Here is a 20697-nt window from a genome sequence, read left to right as displayed (position 1 = left end):
TTCTCAACCAGGGGTACCAGAGGTCTTCCAGGGGGGTACGTCAACTCATCTAGAGATTTGCCTAGTTTTACAATAGGCTGTAGAGCCCTCCAGTGGGACTGGGATTCCATCGGTCCTGGAGGACCCAATGCCATAATAGTGGGAGTGGGATAAAAAAATCAACAAACAATGCAGGAGTGGGTGGGAGTGGTTATTGCAGGGAGGGACAGGGGTGGGATTAAAAAAAATTATCCTCTCATGCCACAAACAACACGAACATCACAGCCAACAGCCACCACTCTCCAGCCACCAAATGACAAAGCTTACAGGTTAAAAACAGGCTCAAGTATCACACTGAAATGTAAGTATAATATTTATATTCCAATTGATTTTATTTTATAATTATATGGTAAAAATGAGAATGTAAGCAATTTTTCAGTAATAGCGCATGTTGACACACTGGTGTTTTTGTAAGCAAGTAGTTTTTAAGTGAGGCAAAACTTGGGGCACACAAGACAAATCGGCCTTTGAAAAGGGGTACAGTTGTCTGGAAAAGTTGAGAACCACTGATTTCAAGAATCAAAGTTTAGCTAACTCATTGTTAAAAGTTTATTTGGCAGCCATTTTTGCATATCAGACTCTAGTTGATGGTAGATTACTGCTTGTTCATGCTTCAGTTGAAAAGTTTCTAGCAGGTCTGTGAAATGTTCATCCTCCTATTAGAGACCCTGTCCCTTCAATTTTGTCTTAACCATGTTGGTGAAATCTCTGTTTGAACTTTTCCATGAGTGTTCATCATATTGTTTATCCTTGAAAATGGCTTTCATTATTGCCATTATGTCAGCCAGGAGAGTGAACTGAATGCACTTATGGCTGAGCCCATGGTACACCCACATCTTGAGTACTGTGTGCAGTTGGGGTCACTCCATCTCAAAAAAAGATATATTGGAATTGGAAAAGGTTCAGAAAATGGCAACAAAAAAGATTAGGGGTATGGAATGGCTTCCGTATGAGGAGAAATTAATAAGACAGGGACTTTTCATCTTGGAAAAGAGACGACTAAGGGGGGATATGATAGAGGTCTGTAAAATCATGACTGGTGTGGAGAAAGTAAATTTATTTACCCTTCTCATAACACAAGAACTGGGGGGGGGGGGTCACCAAATGAAATTAATAGGCAGCAGGTTTGAAACAAACAAAAGGAAGTATTTCTTCACACAACGCACAGTCAACCGGTGGAACTCCTTACCAGAGAATGTTGTGAAGGCCAAGACTATAACAGGGTTCAAAAAAGAACTTGACAAGTTCATGAAGGATAGGTCCATCAATGGCTGTTAGCCAGGATGAGCAGGGATGGTGTCCCTAGCCTGTTTGCCAGAAGCTGGGAATGGGTGACAGGGGAATGATCACTTGATGATTCCCTGTTCTGTTCATTCCCTCTGGGGCACCTGGCATTGGCCACTGTCAGAAGACAGGATACTGGGCTAGATGGACCTTTGGTCTGACCCAGTATGCCCTTTCCTATGAGCCACCGTTGACTTCATTTCATAAGATCAAGGTAGTTCTTAGACCTGATCCTCGCTTCTTACTTAACATGGAAATCAGACACCACCTTAATCAGTCTATTAATTTACACCCCCTTTCCCCTCCAACTGCATTAAAATAAAGGCAAATCTGTACTCTATACACTGGATGCCAGAAGGACTCTCACTTATTATTGGGACAGAACTAAGAGTTTTGTAAAATGTCTGGACTGATCATGTATTCCAAGAATAATATGGGGCATATGTTTTTCTTCCCAGAATGTTTCCCCGTGGCTCATGTATTATTTCATGCATTAGTGTTGTGCACTAACAAAAGTTCTCATGCCTGCTTCATTCAGCTCACATTCCACTACAGCTGTGGATCAGAAAATTATCTTTGCAGCACCATTCTGAATGGTTATGAGCTGTGGAAGACAGCATAACCCTAGCCCTTTGCTTTGACCATGTCCTCCTTCTCTTTGAATCCCTCTTGGCTCCCCCTTCTCTACTGCATCAAACATCAGTTGCTTGTCTCACTTTCATGGCCCTTCCAAATCAATCTGCATGCTGCCTGTCAGCTCTCATTTGCTTAGCAGGCAGTTACTGCTTGCCTCTGATCAGCCCATGATGTCAGCCTCCATCACCCACTTGTCATATTTTCAAACAACCAACTTTGTGTTCTCTCTCTCATGCTGCCCCACGTGCTTGGGGGCACATCTCGTAAACATCTGGAAAGCTCCCATGTTATCCCCCTTCAGATCCCTTTTCCAACCTTTCCTACCCTGTCCATCATGCTGAGCAGTATTGTCGCATTGTTCATTTGTACGCCGTCCATCTGTCTATCCATTTTTTCTCCCTTGTTTTAGAGTGTAAGATGCTTGGGGCAGGGACTGTCTTTTTGTACTGTATTTGTACAGCACCAAGTACAATGGGGTCCTGATCCATGACTAGCACACCTAGGGGCTACAATAATACAAATTATTATTTATTATTATTTTATTTATTATTAAGGATCAAAGTTCCTGGAGATCATCAAGTGGTTCCTTTCCATCCTCCTTGACCAACCTATTCTACTGTTGCACTCTGACTTGGCAAGAACTTTTTGGAAATGTCCCTTAAGGCACCTAAACTCCCAATTCTCCAACAGCTCATGTAAGCAGAGGTTTGATATCTCAGCTGCTCACTTGACTTAGCAGAGCCAGTTCTAGGGGCTTGAGTTATTAACATTTTGACAGCCCAACAGAAGTATGTGGCACTTTCTGGAGCAAAATCAAATGTGGTCCCTGTCCTGGGGAGTTCACAGGCTATTACTGACTAACTTAAATGTGCCCTATCAACTCCTATTGGCTTAGGCAGAGTACCATCCCAGTGCCTGACAGTTCCTGAGAGAATAGATATGGCTGATTCTGTGTCTCCCTGATGCTTTTAGTACCATGTTTTCTTCCTGGACTTTGTGTGCGCATGTAACCCTTCTGCCCATCAGAGTTGGTAGCAACAAGGGCTGGGTTCAGTATCTAGGGGTTCCATTCCAATAACACAATGCAAAACCGGCTCGAGCCCCCACCCAGTGACCTGGGACAAATATATACCACCGCCACTGGGCGCCTCCAAGAGGCAATACTTCCCCTCTCGCAAGCACGGAGTCTGAGTGTAGCAAAAAGTCTTTTAATAACAGAGATAAACAATGTGGCATTATGTTGGGGAAACACCATGAACAGGATTCATAACACAACCCATGAGCAAAAACCCGCCCCAAGCAAATTGGGGCGTGTCCTTTGCCTTGGGTTCTTGAGTCCAGCAACCCGAAATCACCCAAAGTCCCAAAAGTCCAAAGACCCAGAAGTCTCTGTCCCTGGTCAGTGCAGCCCCAGAGTTCAAAAGTTTATCTGCAGAGTTTTACCTCCCAACCTGGGTGGAGATGGGGAGGGAGGGAGGGGAAGAGGTAAGGGGCACCTTACATGATCTGAAGCTGACCGCCCCACAGCTCCATAGGGCTTCGCTCTGCTCCACCAGCCAGTCCACAAACTGCTCCACTCAGCTCTGCGTCCCACAAGCAGCTCCTGCCGTCCCATGAACTGCTCCACCAGCCAGTCCACAAGCTGCTCCTGCCGTCCCGCAAACTGCTCCACAATATATCTTCAGGCTCCCCCACTACTTAACACAACACTCAGTGATTTCAGCTCTTAGTCAGTTTTTGGCTCTTTTGTGATTTCAGCTTGTAGTAAGGGAGCCTTAGCACTGGTGCACCATCAGCCCAAAGTGAATTCAGCTCAGCAGCCTGTAACTAGACTCCTAATGGAATCAACATTAGCTCTGATATTCCACAGTGGAGAGAGGAGGAAGTGCAATTAGCATGTAAGGCCCTCACCAGGGGGTACATACCAGCAAGTATAAATACCTACCCCCAACCTCTCTCAATTCACAGAGTTTTGGAACCCATGACCCTTGCCTAGCGAGTGCTACTTAGTTGATGGCGAGTCCCTCCATCGTAACAAAAGGCCAAGTACAGTTCCAAGCACAGTTCCCATAATCAGGGTAATAACAATTTATTCTTTCTGCCCCAATGACAGAGACACTGGGGATCCCACAGCAGCCAAAGTGACGATTTGGGCAGCTATGGCCTCATTCTAGGTGGGGTGGGTGTGCCTATGCAAATGAGATCAGCCTCTGAAGTTCTTTTCCACAACTTGCCACACCTCACCACCAGATGTCAGGGTGGAGCTCATCCTGACTCTGCTTACACGCAACACTGACTTATTCCACTCAGAAGCTGTGCAGAGGGCTGGACTGCAGGAAGTGCAGTTAGCTGAAGTTAAAACAGGAACCGTCACAGCGCTCTGCAGTCTCATAGCAGCAGCCGGAAACCAGGTAGCTGGGCAGAAAGGAGCAAGCGGGACGCACCTCCTCCAAGGTAAGTACCAGCGTAGAAGTGGCATTTGTCGAAGGAAAGTTACCAAAAAATGTTGAGGCTCCATGGCCTTCAGGGATGGGAGTGGGAAATTCTTCCCTGATCAGGCCAAATTCTACTCTGCACCTCTTGGCAGTTACTTCTCAAATGCAGGCTTTGCTCTCTGGGAGCTGTTGTAATTTTTCAGGGTCCAAACAACGGATGCCCCCATCTAAATCAGGCTAACCAAGTCTCAGAACTTCACGCAAGCAGGTGTTTATACTTGTGGCTGGTCTGGGCTATAGATACATTAGGGATAATTAAAATGGGGACAAGTTAAACTCACTGTGGTGTTGCCCAGTCTCAGTGCAGGGGCCATCCTAATCCTGTGTGGTAGTACAGGCCATGGTTTGTAAAGAGACCCACTCTAGAATGGTGTGTCTGGCCAGGTCAGTATAAAGGTGGTCAAACTGTTATAACTGGTTAAAAAGATGGCCTGCTAAGCCAGTGGCTCTCAACCTTTCTAGACGACTGTACCCCTTTCAGGAGTCTGATTTGTCTTGCATACCCCTGGTTGAGAGCCACTGAGCTAAGCTGAGGCCTTGGCTAGGCTGCAAAAACAGTCATGCCAAGGAGCCCTGGGTTAGCCTAGTCATCAGTGCTTTCGTGTCCAAATGTGAGCAGTCTTGTGCAGGCCACACAGAGACCTTGTCCCTGCATTGTCAGTCTCTGATCTCTCGCTCCTCAGACTCCTGTCTCTGATTGTCCCAAGAGCCTCATGAGACAGCGACAAGCTCAGAGCAATGCGCCAGGATGGACTCTGGTTTATTCATTTGTACGTTCACCCACCCCCACCCCACCCTATTTTTAATTTAAAGTCTTTGCCGGCCAGATGTTGCCGGTTGGGGGTTAGTGGCCTCTGCCTGACTTTTCAGACACCTGGGTCCACACCTGGAGGTGAGGAAGGGGCGCCAGAAGCCAGGCCCTTCGCAAAGAGGTGGCTCAGAGCAGCTATGTGAGCTCCCAGTCCTCGGACCTCAGCCCTGAGGAGCTGTCAGCTCTGGCTGAGGGGCAGAAAAGACTGTGCAGACTCAGAAAATAATAAATGGGGGGGAGGCATCTGCTTGGGACGATCAGTCTACGTCAGAGAGTGGCACAAGATGTGGACGAGGTGAGTGAGCTGACACCGCCCCTGACAGTCCGACTGGAGCCCCTGGAAACCAGCCTTTCGCTCTCTATTGCTTGGTTTTATATAAATACTGATTCTTTTTTCAAGCAGCAGCAAGAAACGCGGGGAAGGAGTTCTGAGGTGAGACACTAGCTCTTTTAGTGGCTGATCTTAGACATCTGGGACCATGTTGTGGGGAGGTTTAGTGGTCTGAACAGTTTTGTCTCTAAATAAGGAATGTGTCTCCTTTAAATATAAGGGCAGAATTTTTTAAGTTTTACACTGAAATAGCATTCAACTTCCTCTTCCCCACTTCCTGGGCCCAGCACGTCCTCCAAGCTGGGCTTCCTGTCTTCTCAGCACATACAAACCATACAGCCGCAGACCTCCCCATACACAGGTTATAAAGCCTATCTCAGGGCTGGGGTGTGTAGTCCCTGACTGCCATCGCTAGTTGCATCTTTCTTTTTGAAACTCAAAGACAAATAAAACATATTTTGATAGAAACAAAAACAATAGCCACCAACGAATACAGGCAATTGGCAAAAGGCACAAATAGAGAAGCCATGTTAGACAAGCTGAACTCCCTGACAGATGAGACAATTATTCTGCCTGCATTTGCTGCTACTTCTGTCAGTGTGGGAGCACTGTGTATAGCAGGGGTGTCAAACTCATTCTGTGGTGATGGCTAACTTACCCTTTCAGTTAGGGTCCATGGGAAAGTGCAGAATGCGCCTCTTTAGCTAATACAGTGAACTGAGTATGAACTGAAGCTCCACCCCAGGGGTGGCCAACCTGGGGCTCCGGAGCCACGTGCGGCTCTTCAGAAGTTAATACGCGGCTCCTTGAATAGGCAGCGACTCCGGGGCTGGAGCTACAGGCGCCAACTTTCCAATGTGCCGGGGGTGCTCACTGCTCAGCCCCTGGCTCTGCCCCAGGCCCTCCCCCCCTCCACCCCTTCCTGCCCCCTCCCCTGAGCCTGCCGTGCCCTCGCTCCTCCTCCCACCCTCCACCCCCAGCCTCCTGCATGCCAGGAAACAGCTGATCAGGAGATGCAGGGAAGGACGGGGAGGTGCTGATTGGTGGGGCTGCTGGTGGGCGGGAGGCGCTGGGAGTGGGGAGCCTGGGGGGGAGCTGATGGGGGGCTGATGACGTATTACTGTGGCTCTTTGGCAATGTACACTGGTAAATTCTGACTCCTTCTCAGGCTCAGGTTGGTCACCCCTGCTCTACCATGAGGGTGAGCTGGGGGAGAGACTGGGCATTGTTTCCTGATCCTGTCACATGACAAAAGGGAGTGTCACAGGGGGCAAGACCCACCAGCCAGACATCTGGGAAATAATTCTCTTTAGTAACTCAGAGTGTCCCATCTCTGTCTGGTTGGAGATATTTGCTAATAGCAGTCGTGGCTGGGCCACATGCAACCCCATCATACCATCCCCTCCATAAATTTATCAAAGTTCAGTCTTGAAACAAATTAGATTTTTTGCCCCCACTACTCCCCTTTGAAGGCTGTTCCAAAACTTACTCCTCTGATAGTTAGAAACCTTCATCTAATCTCAGACTTAAACTTATTGACAATTTATATCCATTTGTTCTGGTGCCAACGTTGGCTCTTAACTTAAATTACTCCTCTCCCTTGCTGGTGTTTATCCCTCTGATGTATTTATAGAGAGCAATCATATTTCCTCTCACCCTCTGTTTTGTTAGGCTAAACAACCCAAACTCAAGTTTCCTTTCATAAAGTAGGTTCTCCATTCCTCTAATCATCCTAGTAGCCCTTCTGTGAATCTGTTCCAATTTTATTCATGTTTGTTTATTAATGTTCATCTTTCTTAAACATGGTTGGCCCTGCTTTGAGCAGGGGGTTGGACTAGATGACCTCCTGAGGTCTCTTCCAACCCTAATCTTCTATTATTCTGTGGGAGGCCAGAATTGCACACAGTATTCCAGATGATGTCTCACCACTGTCTTGTAAATGGTAACAATACTCCCCTAGCTTTACTGGAAATATCTCATCCAATGCATCCTAGGATTGAATTAGTCTTTCTCATGACTGCATCACATTGGTGGCACATAGCTATCCTGTGGTTGACCAATACACCCAGGTCTTTCTCCTCCTCTGTCAATTCCAACTGATGAGGCCTGAGCTTACAGCAAAAATTTCTTGTTAGTTCCTCAGTACATGACTTTCAACTATGAAATTTCACCCATTTTTATTATTCCAGATTTCAAGGTTGTTCAGATCTTTTTGTATGATATTGCAGTGGTCATCCATATTGGCAATACCTCCTAATTTTGTGTCATCTGCAAATTTTATTAGCACACATTTTATTAGTGTTTATTAGACACCATCTCTGCCCATCCTGCCTAATAGCCATTGATGGACCCATCCCCCATGAATTTATCTAATTCTTTTTTGAACCCTGTTATAGTCTTGGCCTTCACAATATCTTCTGGCAACGAATTCCACAGGTTGACTGTGCGTTGGGTGAAGAAATACTTCCTTTTGTTTGTTTAAAACCTGCTGCCTATTAATTTCGTTTGGTGACCTCTACTACTTGTGTTATGAGAAGGAGTAAATAACACTTCCTTATTTACTTTCTCCACACCAATCATGATTTTATAGATCTATATCATATCCCCCCGAGTCGTCTTTTCCAAGCTGAACAGTCCCAGTCTTATTCATCTCTCCTCATATAGAAACTGTTCCATACCCCTAATCATTTTTGTTGCCCTTGTCTGAACCTTTTCCAGTTCCAATGTATCTTTTTTGAGATGGGGCAACCACATCTGCACGCAGTATTCAAGATGTGGGCGTACCATGGATTTATATAGCGGCAACGTGATATTTTCTGTCTTATTATTTATACCTTTCTTAATGATTCCCAACATTCCGTTCACTTTTTTGATTGCCGCTATGCACTGAGTGGATATTTTCAGAGAACTATCCACAATGACTCCAAGATCTTTCTTGAGTAGTAACAGCTAATTTATACCCGATCATTTTACATGTATATTTGTGATTATGTTTTCCAATGTGCATTACTTTGCATTTATCAACATTAAATTTCATCTGCCATTTTGTTGCCCAGTCACTCAGTTTTGTGAGGTCTCTATCTATATCAAATTAGATCTTGGGGATGTATAGCAGACCCCAAACACTATTCCAGTTTCTTCCCCAAAGTGATTTTGATCTAAACAAATTCCCTTGTATCCATTCTGCAGAGGTAGCTGGAAGGTGCTTCACTTGCATGATGTGCAACCTGCTGGATCTGATTGCCTTCTATGATGAGATAACTGGCTCTGTGGATATGGGGAAAGTGGTGGACATGATATATCTTTACTTTAGCAAAGCTTTGGATATGGTCTCCCACAGTATTCTTGCCAGCAAGTTAAAAAAGCATAGATTGGATGAATGGACTATAGGGTGGATAGAAAGCTGGCTAGACTGTCGGGCTCGATGTCTAGTTGGCAGCCGGTATCGAGCAGAGTGCCCCAAGGGTTGGTCCTGGGGCAGGTTTTGTTCAACAGCTTTATTAATGATGGGATGGATTGCATCCTCAGCAAGTTCGCAAATGACACTAAGCTGTGGGGAGAGGTAGATATGCTGGAGGGATAAGGTCCAGAGAGACCTAGACAAATTGGAGGATTAGGCCAAAAGAAATCTGATGAGGTTCAACAAGGACAAGTGCAGAGTCCTGCACTTAGGATGGAAGAATCCCATGCACTGCTACAGTCTGGGGAGCGACTGGCTAAGCAGCAGTTCTGCAGAAAAGGACCTAGAGATTACAGTGGATGAGAAGCTGGATATGAGTCAGCAATGTGCCCCTGTTGCCAAGAAGGCTAATGGCATATTGGACTGCATTAGTAGGAGCATTGCTAGCAGATCGAGGGACGTGATCGTTCCCCTCTATTCGGCATTGGTGAGCCCACATCTGGAGTATTGCGTCCAGTTTTGGGCCCCCACTACAGAAAGGAAGTGGACAAATTGGAGACTGTTCAGTGGAGGGCAACGAAAATTATCGGGGCTGGGGAGCATGACTTACGAGGAGAGGCTGAGGGAACTGGGCTTGTTCAGTCTGCAGAAGAGAAGAGTGAGGGGGGATTTAATAGCAGCCTTCAACTACCTGAAGGGGGGGTTCCAAAGAGGATGGAGCTCAGCTGTTCTCAGTGATGGCAGATGACAGAACAAGGAGCAATGGTCTCAAGTTGCAGTGGGGGAGGTCTAGGTTGGATATTAGGAAACACTATTTCACTGAGAGAGTGGTGAAGCACTGGAATGGGTTACCTAGGGAAGTGATGGAATCTCCTTCCTTAGAGATTTTTAAGGCCTGGCTTGACAAAGCCCTGGCTGGGATGATTTAGTTGGTGTTGGCCCTGCTTTGAGCAGGGGGTTGGACTAGATGACCTCCTGAGGTCTTTTCTAACCCTAATCTTCTATGATTCTCTGATGGAAGAGAAGGTCTGAGGTTTGGAGATGCAGCTAGAAACTATGGTTCAGTTTAGAAGGAGATTTGAGCAGATGATGGAGGGAAGGTTGAGAAGAGGGAGAAGGAAAACTCAAGACTTGCAGATAAACGCTCGACAAGAGTACTGTGAGGGTAGACATCTGGATGAAGAAAGTGTCCCACGGAAGACTGTGACTATGAAAACAAGATAGAGGAACAGACTGGCTAGTGAAGGAGAAACAGAGCTGAGGAACAGGGTCACTGAGTTGGAAAATGAAGTGGAGAGACAGGCAGTAACAGAAGATGGAAGAGCAAGGAAGAAGAGAAGAGCACACACACACACACCCTCCCCCAACTTCTATGCAAACTCTCCTGTTTTCAGCTGTTTGCTGGCTCCTGTGCTGCTGACTGGCCAGCAGGCTGCCTTTGCAGGCTGACTGCTTGAGGAAGCCCCACCACCAATCAACGGCTCTGCTTCTCTTACAACATACTGCCCCCATCAGACTCCGAAACTGAAAACAAACTAGGAAGCAAGCAAACACTCTTTCAAGAATTCACTCACCGGCCCAAAGGAAGAGGCGCTTGAGTCCCTTATTCTCCAACAGATCTCCACTCAGACCCCCCTGTTTTCAGCTCTGTTTGCTGGCTTCCATGCTGCTGTGTTGCCTAGGGAAGTTGTTCCTCCCCAAGTCGAGGTTCAGCTGTGATCAATAGAGGGCTCTTCCAGCCAGCGGACAAAGGTGTAACACGATCCAATGGCTGGTAGCTGAAATTAGACAAATTCAGACTGGGAATAAGGCAATAATTTGTAACAGTGAGAGTGATCAACCATCGGAACAACTTACCAGGCTCATGGCGGAGTCTCTACCACTGGAAATTTCTAAATCAAAATTGGATGTTTTTCTAAAAGATCTGCTGTAGGATGTTGGGGAAACTCAATGGCCTGCATCGTATTAAATGAGTATAAATAAATGGTCAGGCTAAATGATCACAGTGGTCCCTTCTGGCCTTACAATTTATGAACCTATGAGTCTGGTCATTGTGCACTTTACATTGTGGACGGGAGGAGACTATAGGCTCGTCCCAACCCTGCCTCTAACACTGTGCTCTCACCCTGTGCAGATGTGGAAGGCAGCTGTAGGGCACAATGTGGCCGTGAAGGAAGAGTCCCAAGGAGATGACTGGGACACGGACCCTGATTTTGTGGTGAGTTTCACTCATGTTGCTGGACTGTGTCAATCATGGGTACGCAGAGCTAAGAGCTGGGACTTGAGCCCTGAATAGGTCCTAGGAGAGAGATGGGGCTGGAGAGTTCATTCTGCTCCTTGGGGATGTTTGTTGCTGGATCTACCAGCCTGGTCTAGTGGCTGGGGCACCTGGCTGAGAACTGGGTGACCTTGGGTGCTCTTCCCAGTTCTGCCATGACTTGCTGTGCATGCTTGGGCGAGTCACTTCTTCTCAGTGCCTCTGATTCCCTTCCCAGCATTTTTGTTTCATGTCTCTTTAGACTGTAAGCTTTTGGGTGCAGACTGTAAGCAGATCAGGGCCCCACAACAGGGCCCCAATCTCCACTAGCAGCTTTAGGAGCTACCCTCATACATGTAGTAACAATTGGCAGTCTCTGCTCAGCAGAGGTGTAAGACTGACATAGCAGGGGTCTGCAGTAGAACTGTTCTGGGGGCAGGACTGGAATAGTAGAGTGCTGTGGGTTGGGGTTGAGGGTCATCAGCAGAGCTGTGTGGGAGACCAGAGTTTGACTAGGAGATGCTGTGGATGGTCAGGCTTGTAGAGCATTTAAGGTACTTGTAGGCAGTAGGGTGGTGCAGTGCTGTGGGTTGATACGTTTTCCAGCCACAAAGAGCAGCCATATTCTTAGTCTGGGTGACTTTATTTTTGATTAAGGGAAACGACAAAAAACTCAAGTCAAGTAACTTGAGAGAGCGGTGTGTCTCCTCTATAATATTCTGTGTCCCAAAATCGCAACTGCCCCTGCAGAGAGTGGGTTACTAGACATGCAGAGGTGCATTCTCTCTCTCTCTTATTCACTCCATCAATGAGTTGTTTGAGTCTTTACAAAAAACAAAATCAGAGTGATCCATCTCACCTAGGACACTGGCATGCAGGAATCTCATAGCTTTAATTTCTTTGTATTTGTACATTAGCATGTGTATGTCACTGGTGCAAACCACACTGCAGGAGTAAAAATGACAAGCTGCTGATTTTTCACTCGTGGCTGCAAGTAAAGAGCAGTGTGGGAGGGTGTTCCACTTTGCAAACTGCAGATACCAGTCCTCTCCTCCTCCCACTGTGGCACAAGAAGAGACATTGCCTCACCCTTAGCTTTCTGCTGCAGTTGCTCACAATACATCCAGATGTAAGTAGGCTGCATGTGGGTTGGTATCACAAATAACCGTGAGGGTGCAGTCAGGTAACATTGCAGAGCATCCTGTGACCCTGTTGGTTGCTCACCCTGTGGCACAGTGACTCTGATGGTGCAGTACCCCATTGCTGGTGCCTCTGCAAAGTTCTGGTTCAGTGGACGAAACCTGCCTGGCATCTCTGCCAAGGATCCCACCAACTTCATGGGCAGATGTCCTAGTACAGATTACTGCCCAAACAACCTCTCTGGTGACAGATCCCTGGAGCTGGAGGCCATATGTGCTGCAGGTCTGGGGCTAGGGCAGTGTCAGAGCTAGAGCTGGTCAGGAACCAGAATTTTCAGCTCATTGGAATATCGATGTTAAAAGAAAATGGTTGCAAATAGAATGGAAAGCCAAAATTTTGAAATTTCCTGAGAAATGAAATTTTAGGGAAAAAAGAATTTGGGTTGGTGGGGTGGGGGTCAATCAAAATATTTTGTTTCTGTTTAGACTTTATTATATTTTTATTTTATAGTAAAACAAAACAATCACGTTATTATATTTAATATTTATATTGTATTTTATAATTTATAATATAAAATTCCTTAACAGAAAATTGAAATATTCCATTCCGATAAGGTCCAAACGGAACATTTTGACTTTATTGAAACATTTTGTTTTGATTCTTATGCAAAATGAAATTTAATCAGAATTGACACATTCCAGCAGAATGTGTCAATTCAACTAATCAGCATTTTCTCATGGGAAAAAGTTCAGCAGGAAACTTTTGATCACATGTAGTCCATGCGCTCATCTGCCTGGGGAAGCCACGTGTCTCCTCAGGGGGGAATTTCTAAGGGGGAGGTCTCTGAATGCAGACAGGCCTGCAGTCATACTGAAATAGTCTGAAAAGCACAAGGTGCCACCAAGCTGAAAGAAATTTTTTTGGAGACACAGCTGCTTCCTTTAGATGGAGCCTGCCCAGCTGTGGGGTAATACCTTGCTGGGGATCTCAGTCCATTGATGTGTATGGGTGTGGTAAGGTGACCCCCTGTGCCAGGATCGCAGCTTGTTAAAAGGTGCACGTGCAGTAATGGTGACCCTGTGCCATGGGTGAGTCTTGCTCCATCCATGGGTGCGTGCACAGTAATGGTGACCCTGTGCCACGGGTGGGTCTTGCTCCATCCATGGGTGCGTGCACAGTAATGATGACCCTGTGCCACGGGTGGGTCTTGCTCCATCCATGGGTGCGTGCACAGTAATGATGACCCTGTGCCACGGGTGGGTCTTGCTCCATCCATGGGTGCGTGCACAGTAATGGTGACCCTGTGCCACGGGTGAGTCTTGCTCCATCCATGGGTGCGTGCACAGTAATGGTGACCCTGTGCCACGGGTGGGTCTTGCTCCATCCATGGGTGCGTGCACAGTAATGGTGACCCTGTGCCACGGGTGGGTCTTGCTCCATCCATGGGTGCGTGCACAGTAATGGTGATCCTGTGTCATGCGTGGGTCTTGCTCCATCCATGGGTGCGTGCACAGTAATGATGACCCTGTGCCACGGGTGAGTCTTGCTCCATCCATGGGTGCGTGCACAGTAATGGTGACCCTGTGCCACGGGTGAGTCTTGCTCCATCCATGGGTGCGTGCACAGTAATGGTGACCCTGTGCCACGGGTGGGTCTTGCTCCATCCACGGGTGCGTGCACAGTAATGGTGATCCTGTGCCAGGGAGTGTCTGCCTGTTGATGGAAGAGTGCATGGTAATGATGACTCCTGTGCCTGAGGGGTCTTGGCCCATTGATGTGGGTGAGAGGTAATGGGGATCTCTGTGCTGGAGTTTTTGGCCAGTTCTAGGGGCAGGCGAGCAGGGCAGTCGCCCAGGGCACCAGCTTCTAGGGGCCACCGAAGTGCTGTGCCCTCCGCTGTTTTCAGCCCTGTCCAGTAAAACACCTGGGCCTAGTCCAGTCTGCAGGCAGCAGAGGAGCGGTTCCCTGCACCCAGCGCTGTCGTCCCCAGCAGCCCTGTGGGCTCCTCTCATGGGGCTTGGGTTTGTTTTGCAGAACGACATCTCAGAGAGGGACCAGAGATGGGGAGCCAAAACCATTGAGGGCTCCGGACGGGCTGAGCACATCAAGTAAGTCTCCCTCTTTTAGCTGTTATCCAGGCTGTCTGCTAGCACCTAGGAGCTGCCAGATCAGCTCAGTCCAGGGAGCCATTTGGTCCAGTCTCCAGAGCCAGGTGTGTCAGATGGGAGATTCCCAGGGCTGGGGAGGGGAGTCACAACCACATGCCTGTGAACAAACACCAACCTTCAAACCCTCCCAGGTGGTCCATAGCTAATTCTAGGTTCTTATTTTGGAGTGGCACTCATCCTTCCACTAGTCAGGCAGCGTAAGGGGAGGGGGAGAAAGGAAGGGGCAAGGGGGAGGAGCTCTCTACCCAGTCCCACAGCCACCACCACATAAACACACCTGTCCCCATGCAGCTGGCATGGCTTGGCCACCCTCAGCACTGCTGTATCTGTTGGTTGGGGGTGGGGGGCATATTTGGCCTTTGAGAATGTTTGGTTTAGTCCGGCCTCATTGCTCTTCCCCTCCCCCACATCCCTGCCTTAGGGTCAGACTTGGGTGTCTCCTCCCTGTTCTGCTCCTCTCTTGCTGCGGGGCCAGTTTTGGGTGCCTCCTTCCTTGGCCCCCTGACCTCCTCACTCTGCTCTTCCCCTGCCCTGGGGCCAGGGTTAGGGTTGGGTGCCTCTGGGGGGATTCCCCCCATGTGACCCAGCCCATTAGTAGGGGCCCAGTGATGCTTTCTGACCCTGCCTCTTGGACTGGATTCATCGTCCCCCTCCCCCACCAGTTTGGTGACTTGGCCTCAAAGGGGCAAGGTATGTTCTGGTGGACTGTCTCTGGTCTATCCTCAGACTCTGCTCAGATCTTGTATACTGGCCATTTGGGATGTAGGATCCAACAGATGCTGTACGGTTTGGGGCCCCAAGCTGTGTCCCATTTGAACCACTGCATGAGTAGGACCTGACGATGCATATCCCAGCTCCAGTGGCCCTGGCCCAGCCCCAGCACATCTGGCATAACTCTGTTTCCGTCTGTCTCTCTCAGAGACCAGGACATGGGCGGTCATGCCTAGTGGTTAGAGCAGGAGTTGGGGGGCAGGAATCAGTGCCAAGGGCCAGAGCTGGAGTCAGAGGCCAGAGCCAAGGGCAGGGCCAAAGTCCGAGGTCAGGAATCGGAGCCGGGTTATCTGGAGCAAGGCAAGGTGGGGCCAAGGCAGGAATAGGACTGGAACAAGGCTGGAAACAAGCAGGTGCAGGAGCTAACACAGCCATGGGCAAATGCTTTGAGCAGTCACTGAACTACTGCTGGGCTTAAGAGCAGGTCTGCTGACTCTCCCCACCGGTCAGGCAGCTGGCTACATGCCAGCTGCACATGTCAGGTTGCCCAGAGACTGACTCTGCTGCAGACCCTGATTCCTGAGGGCACCCATCCCTGCCCCCAAGGGTGCCTGCAAGGGCCTCAGGCCCCGGTTTCTCCGAGTACTTCTGGTAGAACTCACAGTAGGGTTGGGGCGTGGATGTTCTCTACCAGGTCCCAAGACCACTTGTCCGCACTGTAGCCCTCCCAGTCCACCAGGTTTTGAAGCTTTTCCCTAACTCACTGAAAGGTCAGGATTTGATGAACCAAGCATGCCGCCCGCTGCAGACCGCTATGGGTGGTGGTGGCGGGTTTGAGGGGTTTGGGTGTAGGCTCCCACTGTAGAGTGGTAGTCTAGTTTGGTGGATGGGTGGCTGAATTTTAAGGTTCTGGGTAGAGCGCCACACCTTGTTCCCCCATGGACAGATTAGGGGCAGCCTGAGGATCTTGGTCCATGTGCAGTTTGTAGGCTGCTTTGAAGGACTGCAAGGATTCCTTGAGCTCCTGGTGCACTAGATGGGAGGCTAAACACACAGTGGCTGGTACTGGGGAACTTACAGGTAAGTCTGGGCAGAAGTGGGGGTGAGAGACATAGTTCCCAAAGAACTATGGGCTCTGCTGGATCGAGGCGTGGATTGCATTATGATAGGAGGATTTGGTGTAGCACAGGAGGCAGAGGCAGTCATACTGGTCGTAACTCAGAAAACAGTGAAGAGACTGCTCCAAGATTTGACTGACTCTCTGCTTGCCCATTACACTGTGGGTGACAGGCGGATGAGGTAAGGGAGTCGATGCTAAGGAGTCTGCAGGAATTCCTGCCAGAAACAGGAGATGGTAAACCATGGTAATGAAAGACATTTTCCAGGAAGCTGTCTCCCATGTGGTAGAACAGTAAGCACAGGATGAAGCGTGCCATCTCTGTGAGGAGACTGACAGCACCCAAGATTACTGAGTGTCATGGGAGCATGGCAGCTCTACAATGCGGTCCATTGATATAGCAGACCAAGGCTGTGGGGGCATGGGCAGAGGCTGGAGGAGACCTAGAGGTTTTGATCGTGGGTTCTTAGTACAGGTGCAGAAGTCACCTACATAATCTTTGATGTAGGCCTGGCCACCAGAAGCTCCTTGAGACCAGATTCCAGGTCTTGAATTGACCAGAATGGCCTATAAGCAGTGGATCATGGCATAGCTTCAATACGTGAAGCCTAGGTTTTCCCTCTGGAACATAAATATAACTCTTGCAATAAAGGATGTCATTTTCTAAATGGAACTCGGAGTTGGGTTGGGTAGTCGCCTCGTTCAGGGTCTGGTGGATCTGGTTTGCAAACAGGTAATTGAGAAGGAGGGAGCAGATGGAAGACATCAGAGTGCTGTCAATGATCTCATTGGCAAAGTTGGACACCTTGAACACAGTGACAACAGGCTCTTTGCCAATGCGAGATATTCATCTTTGAGGCATACGAAAAGCAGACTTTGACTCCCTCAGGGAACTGATGGGCAGGATCCCCTAGGAGAATAACATGAGGGGGAAAGGAGTCCAGGAGAGCTGGCTGTATTTTAAAGAATCCTTATTGAGGTTACAGGGACAAACCATCCTGATGTGTAGAAAGAATAGTAAATATGGCAGGCGACCAGCTTGGCTTAACAGTGAAATCCTTGCTGATCTTGAACACAAAAAAGAAACTTACAAGAAGCGGAAGATTGGACAAATGACCAGGGAAGAGTATAAAAATATTGCTCAGGCATGCAGGAGTGAAATCAGGAAGGCCAAATCACACCTGGAGTTGCAGCTAGCAAGAGATGTTAAAAGTAACAAGAAGGGTTTCTTCAGATATGTTAGCAACAAGAAGAAAGTCAAGGAAAGTGTGGGCCCCTTACTGAATGAGGGAGGCAACCTAGTGACAGAGGATGTGGAAAAAGCTAATGTACTCAATGATTTTTTTGCCTCTGTCTTCACGAACAAGGTCAGCTCCCAGCCTGCTGCACTGGGCAGCACAGCATGGGGAGGAGGTGACCAGCCCTCTGTGGAGAAAGAAGTGGATCGAGACTATGTAGAAAAGCTGGATGAGCACAGGTCCATGGGGCCAGATGCGTTGCATCCGAGAGTGCTAAAGGAGTTGGCAGATGTGATTGCAGAGCCATTGGCCATTATCTTTGAAAACTCATGGGGATCGGGGGAAGTCCCGGACGACTGGAAAAAGGTTAATGTAGTGCCCATCTTTAAAAAAGGGAAGGAGGAGGATCCGGGGAGCTACAGGCCAGTCAGCCTCACCTCAGTCCCTGGAAAAATCATGGAGCAGGTCCTCAAGGAATCAATTCTGAAGCACTTAGAGGAGAGGAAAGTGATCAGGAACAGTCGGCATGGATTCACCAAGGGCAAGTCATGCCTAACTAATCTATTTGCCTTCTATGATGAGATAACTGGCTCTGTGGATGAGGGGAAAGCGGTGGACGTGTTGTTCCTTGACTTTAGTAAAGCTTTTGACATGGTCTCCCACAGTATTCTTGCCAGCAAGTTAAAGAAGTATGGGCTGGATGAATGGACTATAAGGTGGATAGAACGTTGGCTAGATAGTCGGGCTCAACGGGTAGTGATCAATGGCTCCATGTCTAGTTGGCAGCTGGTATCAAGTGGAGTGCTCCAAGGGTCGGTCCTAGGGCCGGTTTTGTTCAATATCTTCATTAATGATCTGGAGAATGGCGTGGATGCACCCTCAGCAAGTTTGCAGATGACACTAAACTGGGAGGAGTGGTAGATACGTTGGAGGGTAGGGATAGGATACAGAGGGACCTAGACAAATTAGAGGATTGAGCCAAAAGAAATCTGATGAGGTTCAACAAGGACAAGTGCAGAGTCCTGCACTTAGGACGGAAGGATCCCATGCACCGCTACAGACTAGGGACCGAATGGCTAGGCAGCAGTTCTGCAGAAAAGGATCTAGGGGTTACAGTGGACAAGAAGCTGGATATGAGTAAACAGTGTGCCCTTGTTGCCAAGAAGGCCAATGGCATTTTGGGATGTATAAGTAGGGGCATTGCCAGCAGATCGAGTGACGTGATCGTCCCCCTCTATTCCACATTGGTGAGGCCTCATCTGGAGTACTGTGTCCAGTTTTGGGCCCCACACTACAAGAAGGATGTGGAAAAATTGGAAAGAGTCCAGCGGAGGGCAACAAAAATGATTAGGGGACTGGAACACATGACTTATGAGGAGAGGCTGAGGGAACTGGGGATGTTTAGTCTGCGGAAGAGAAGAATGAGGGGGGATTTGATAGCTGCTTTCAACTACCTGAAAGGGGGTTCCAAAGAGGATGGATCTAGACTGTTCTCAGTGGTAGCAGATGACAGAACAAGGAGTAATGGTCTCAAGTTGCAGTGGGGGAGGTTTAGGTTGGATATTAGGAAAAACTTTTTCACTAGGAGGGTGGTGAAACATTGGAATGTGTTGCCTAGGGAGGTGGTGGAATCTCCTTCCTTAGAAGTTTTTAAGGTCAGGCTTGACAAAGCCCTGGCTGGGATGATTTAATTGGGGATCGGTCCTGCTTTGAGCAGGGGGTTGGACTAGATGACCTCCTGAGGTCCCTTCCAACCCTGATATTCTATGATTCTATGATTCAGTTGCCAACACGTAACTCACATATTCATGTCAAGCACATAGCATTTATGCTAGGCCCAAATGGTCAATAGCATATTACAACATATACATCCCAGTACTGGATGGCCTTGTTCCACTCAGCATCACCTGTCAAGTGTTGGAACTCCCCTGCATATTTAGCAACTGGCCGGCATCCCTGCTATAACACCAGACACGCGGCTTTGGCAGTATGCTTGCAACTCGGGTAATCAAAGATCATCGCCATAGCTCAAATGAATCGCTCAAATTGGCCCAGGAGTGGGTTTGATTTTTCCAGGAGTAGAGAGGCCCAAGTCAGGGCCTCCCCAGGAAGCAGGCTCAGAATCAATCCCACCAAGATGTGGTTAGTGGGATACGACTTTGAGTGTAGCAGAAAGAGGAGCCAACACTGATTTAGGGACACATGAAATTAGTCACAATTGCCATTGGACTTGTCAGGCAGGGGGAGCTTGGGCTCATGGGAGCAGGGGTCAGAGCTGAAGGCGATGTGGCTTGAGTTTATAGGGCTGCATTCTGCAGAGTGGCAAGTTGGGCCTGCAAGGCCTGTGGGGTCCCACTATCTTCATCAGAGAGATATAGGCCTTTTTAGGATCCATGCTTGCCGTATAGGCTCTAGTTCCCTGACGGTTTGTGGTTTTAGGGCTGCCCAACCTGTCAGAGACCAGAATGTGAATAGCCATGCCTAGTGGTTGGAGCAGAAGTCAGCAGCCAGATGCCAGAGCCAAGGGTCAGAGCTGAAGACAGAAGTCAGGAACTGGAGCAGAGGGTCAGAGCAGAGATACCTGTAGCAAAGCAAGACAGGAGCAGGGCTGGAAACAGGCAGGTGCAGGAGCTAATGCAATCGTGGCTGAATGCATTGAGCAGCTGCCAAACTACGCTGCTGCTGGGTGGAATAGCTAGTCTGCTGTCTCTTCCTACCCATCAGGAGGTGTAGCCAAACAGGCAGCCTACTACAGGCAGCTGCATTCATTAGGTTGCTCAGAGACTGGCTCCGCTGCAGGCCCTGATTCTGGACAGTCTCAGGTTTGGCCCATGTTAGTGACTACGATCCAGCCCCATGCTCATGGACCCATTCGGGGCCCCAGACCCTGGTTCATGTCTATTAGCAGCTGGCCATGCCTGCTGAATGTCAGGAAGTAAGGGTTATGCTTTGTGGAGGTGTTTGCAATGTTATAAACATAGGTCAGCTCTGGCAGCTAGGAAGGTCAGTCTCTTCGCTGTGTCTCTGACTGGGTCCTTGGCCCTACTAGTGGTATCCAGTTGGCTCACTC

The 20697-nt window shown here is 48.4% G+C and overlaps 1 protein-coding gene across 3 annotated transcripts in view; it reads left to right on the top strand.

The window, feature by feature from the left end:
- The first annotated feature begins 4267 nt into the window (after positions 1–4267).
- The window catches only part of LOC140905553 (hematopoietic lineage cell-specific protein-like), a 60169-nt gene continuing 43739 nt past the window's right edge, over positions 4268–20697 (top strand). For 2 of the 3 annotated variants that reach the window (XM_073329073.1, XM_073329075.1), the window contains exons 1-3: positions 4268–4413; positions 11131–11214; positions 14428–14501. In XM_073329073.1, coding sequence (XP_073185174.1) covers positions 11131–11214; positions 14428–14501 — 158 coding nt within the window. In that variant the 5' untranslated portion in view covers positions 4268–4413. Of the gene's footprint in view, positions 4414–5668; positions 5699–11130; positions 11215–14427; positions 14502–20697 lie in introns of all 3 variants that reach the window. The other variant, XM_073329074.1, reaches the window with a different exon arrangement.

The sequence above is a fragment of the Lepidochelys kempii genome, chromosome 1, assembly GCF_965140265.1.
Source record: "Lepidochelys kempii isolate rLepKem1 chromosome 1, rLepKem1.hap2, whole genome shotgun sequence".
In the NCBI taxonomy this organism is placed as follows: Eukaryota; Metazoa; Chordata; order Testudines; family Cheloniidae; genus Lepidochelys; species Lepidochelys kempii.
This window is presented reverse-complemented; position numbering and strand designations above follow the sequence as displayed.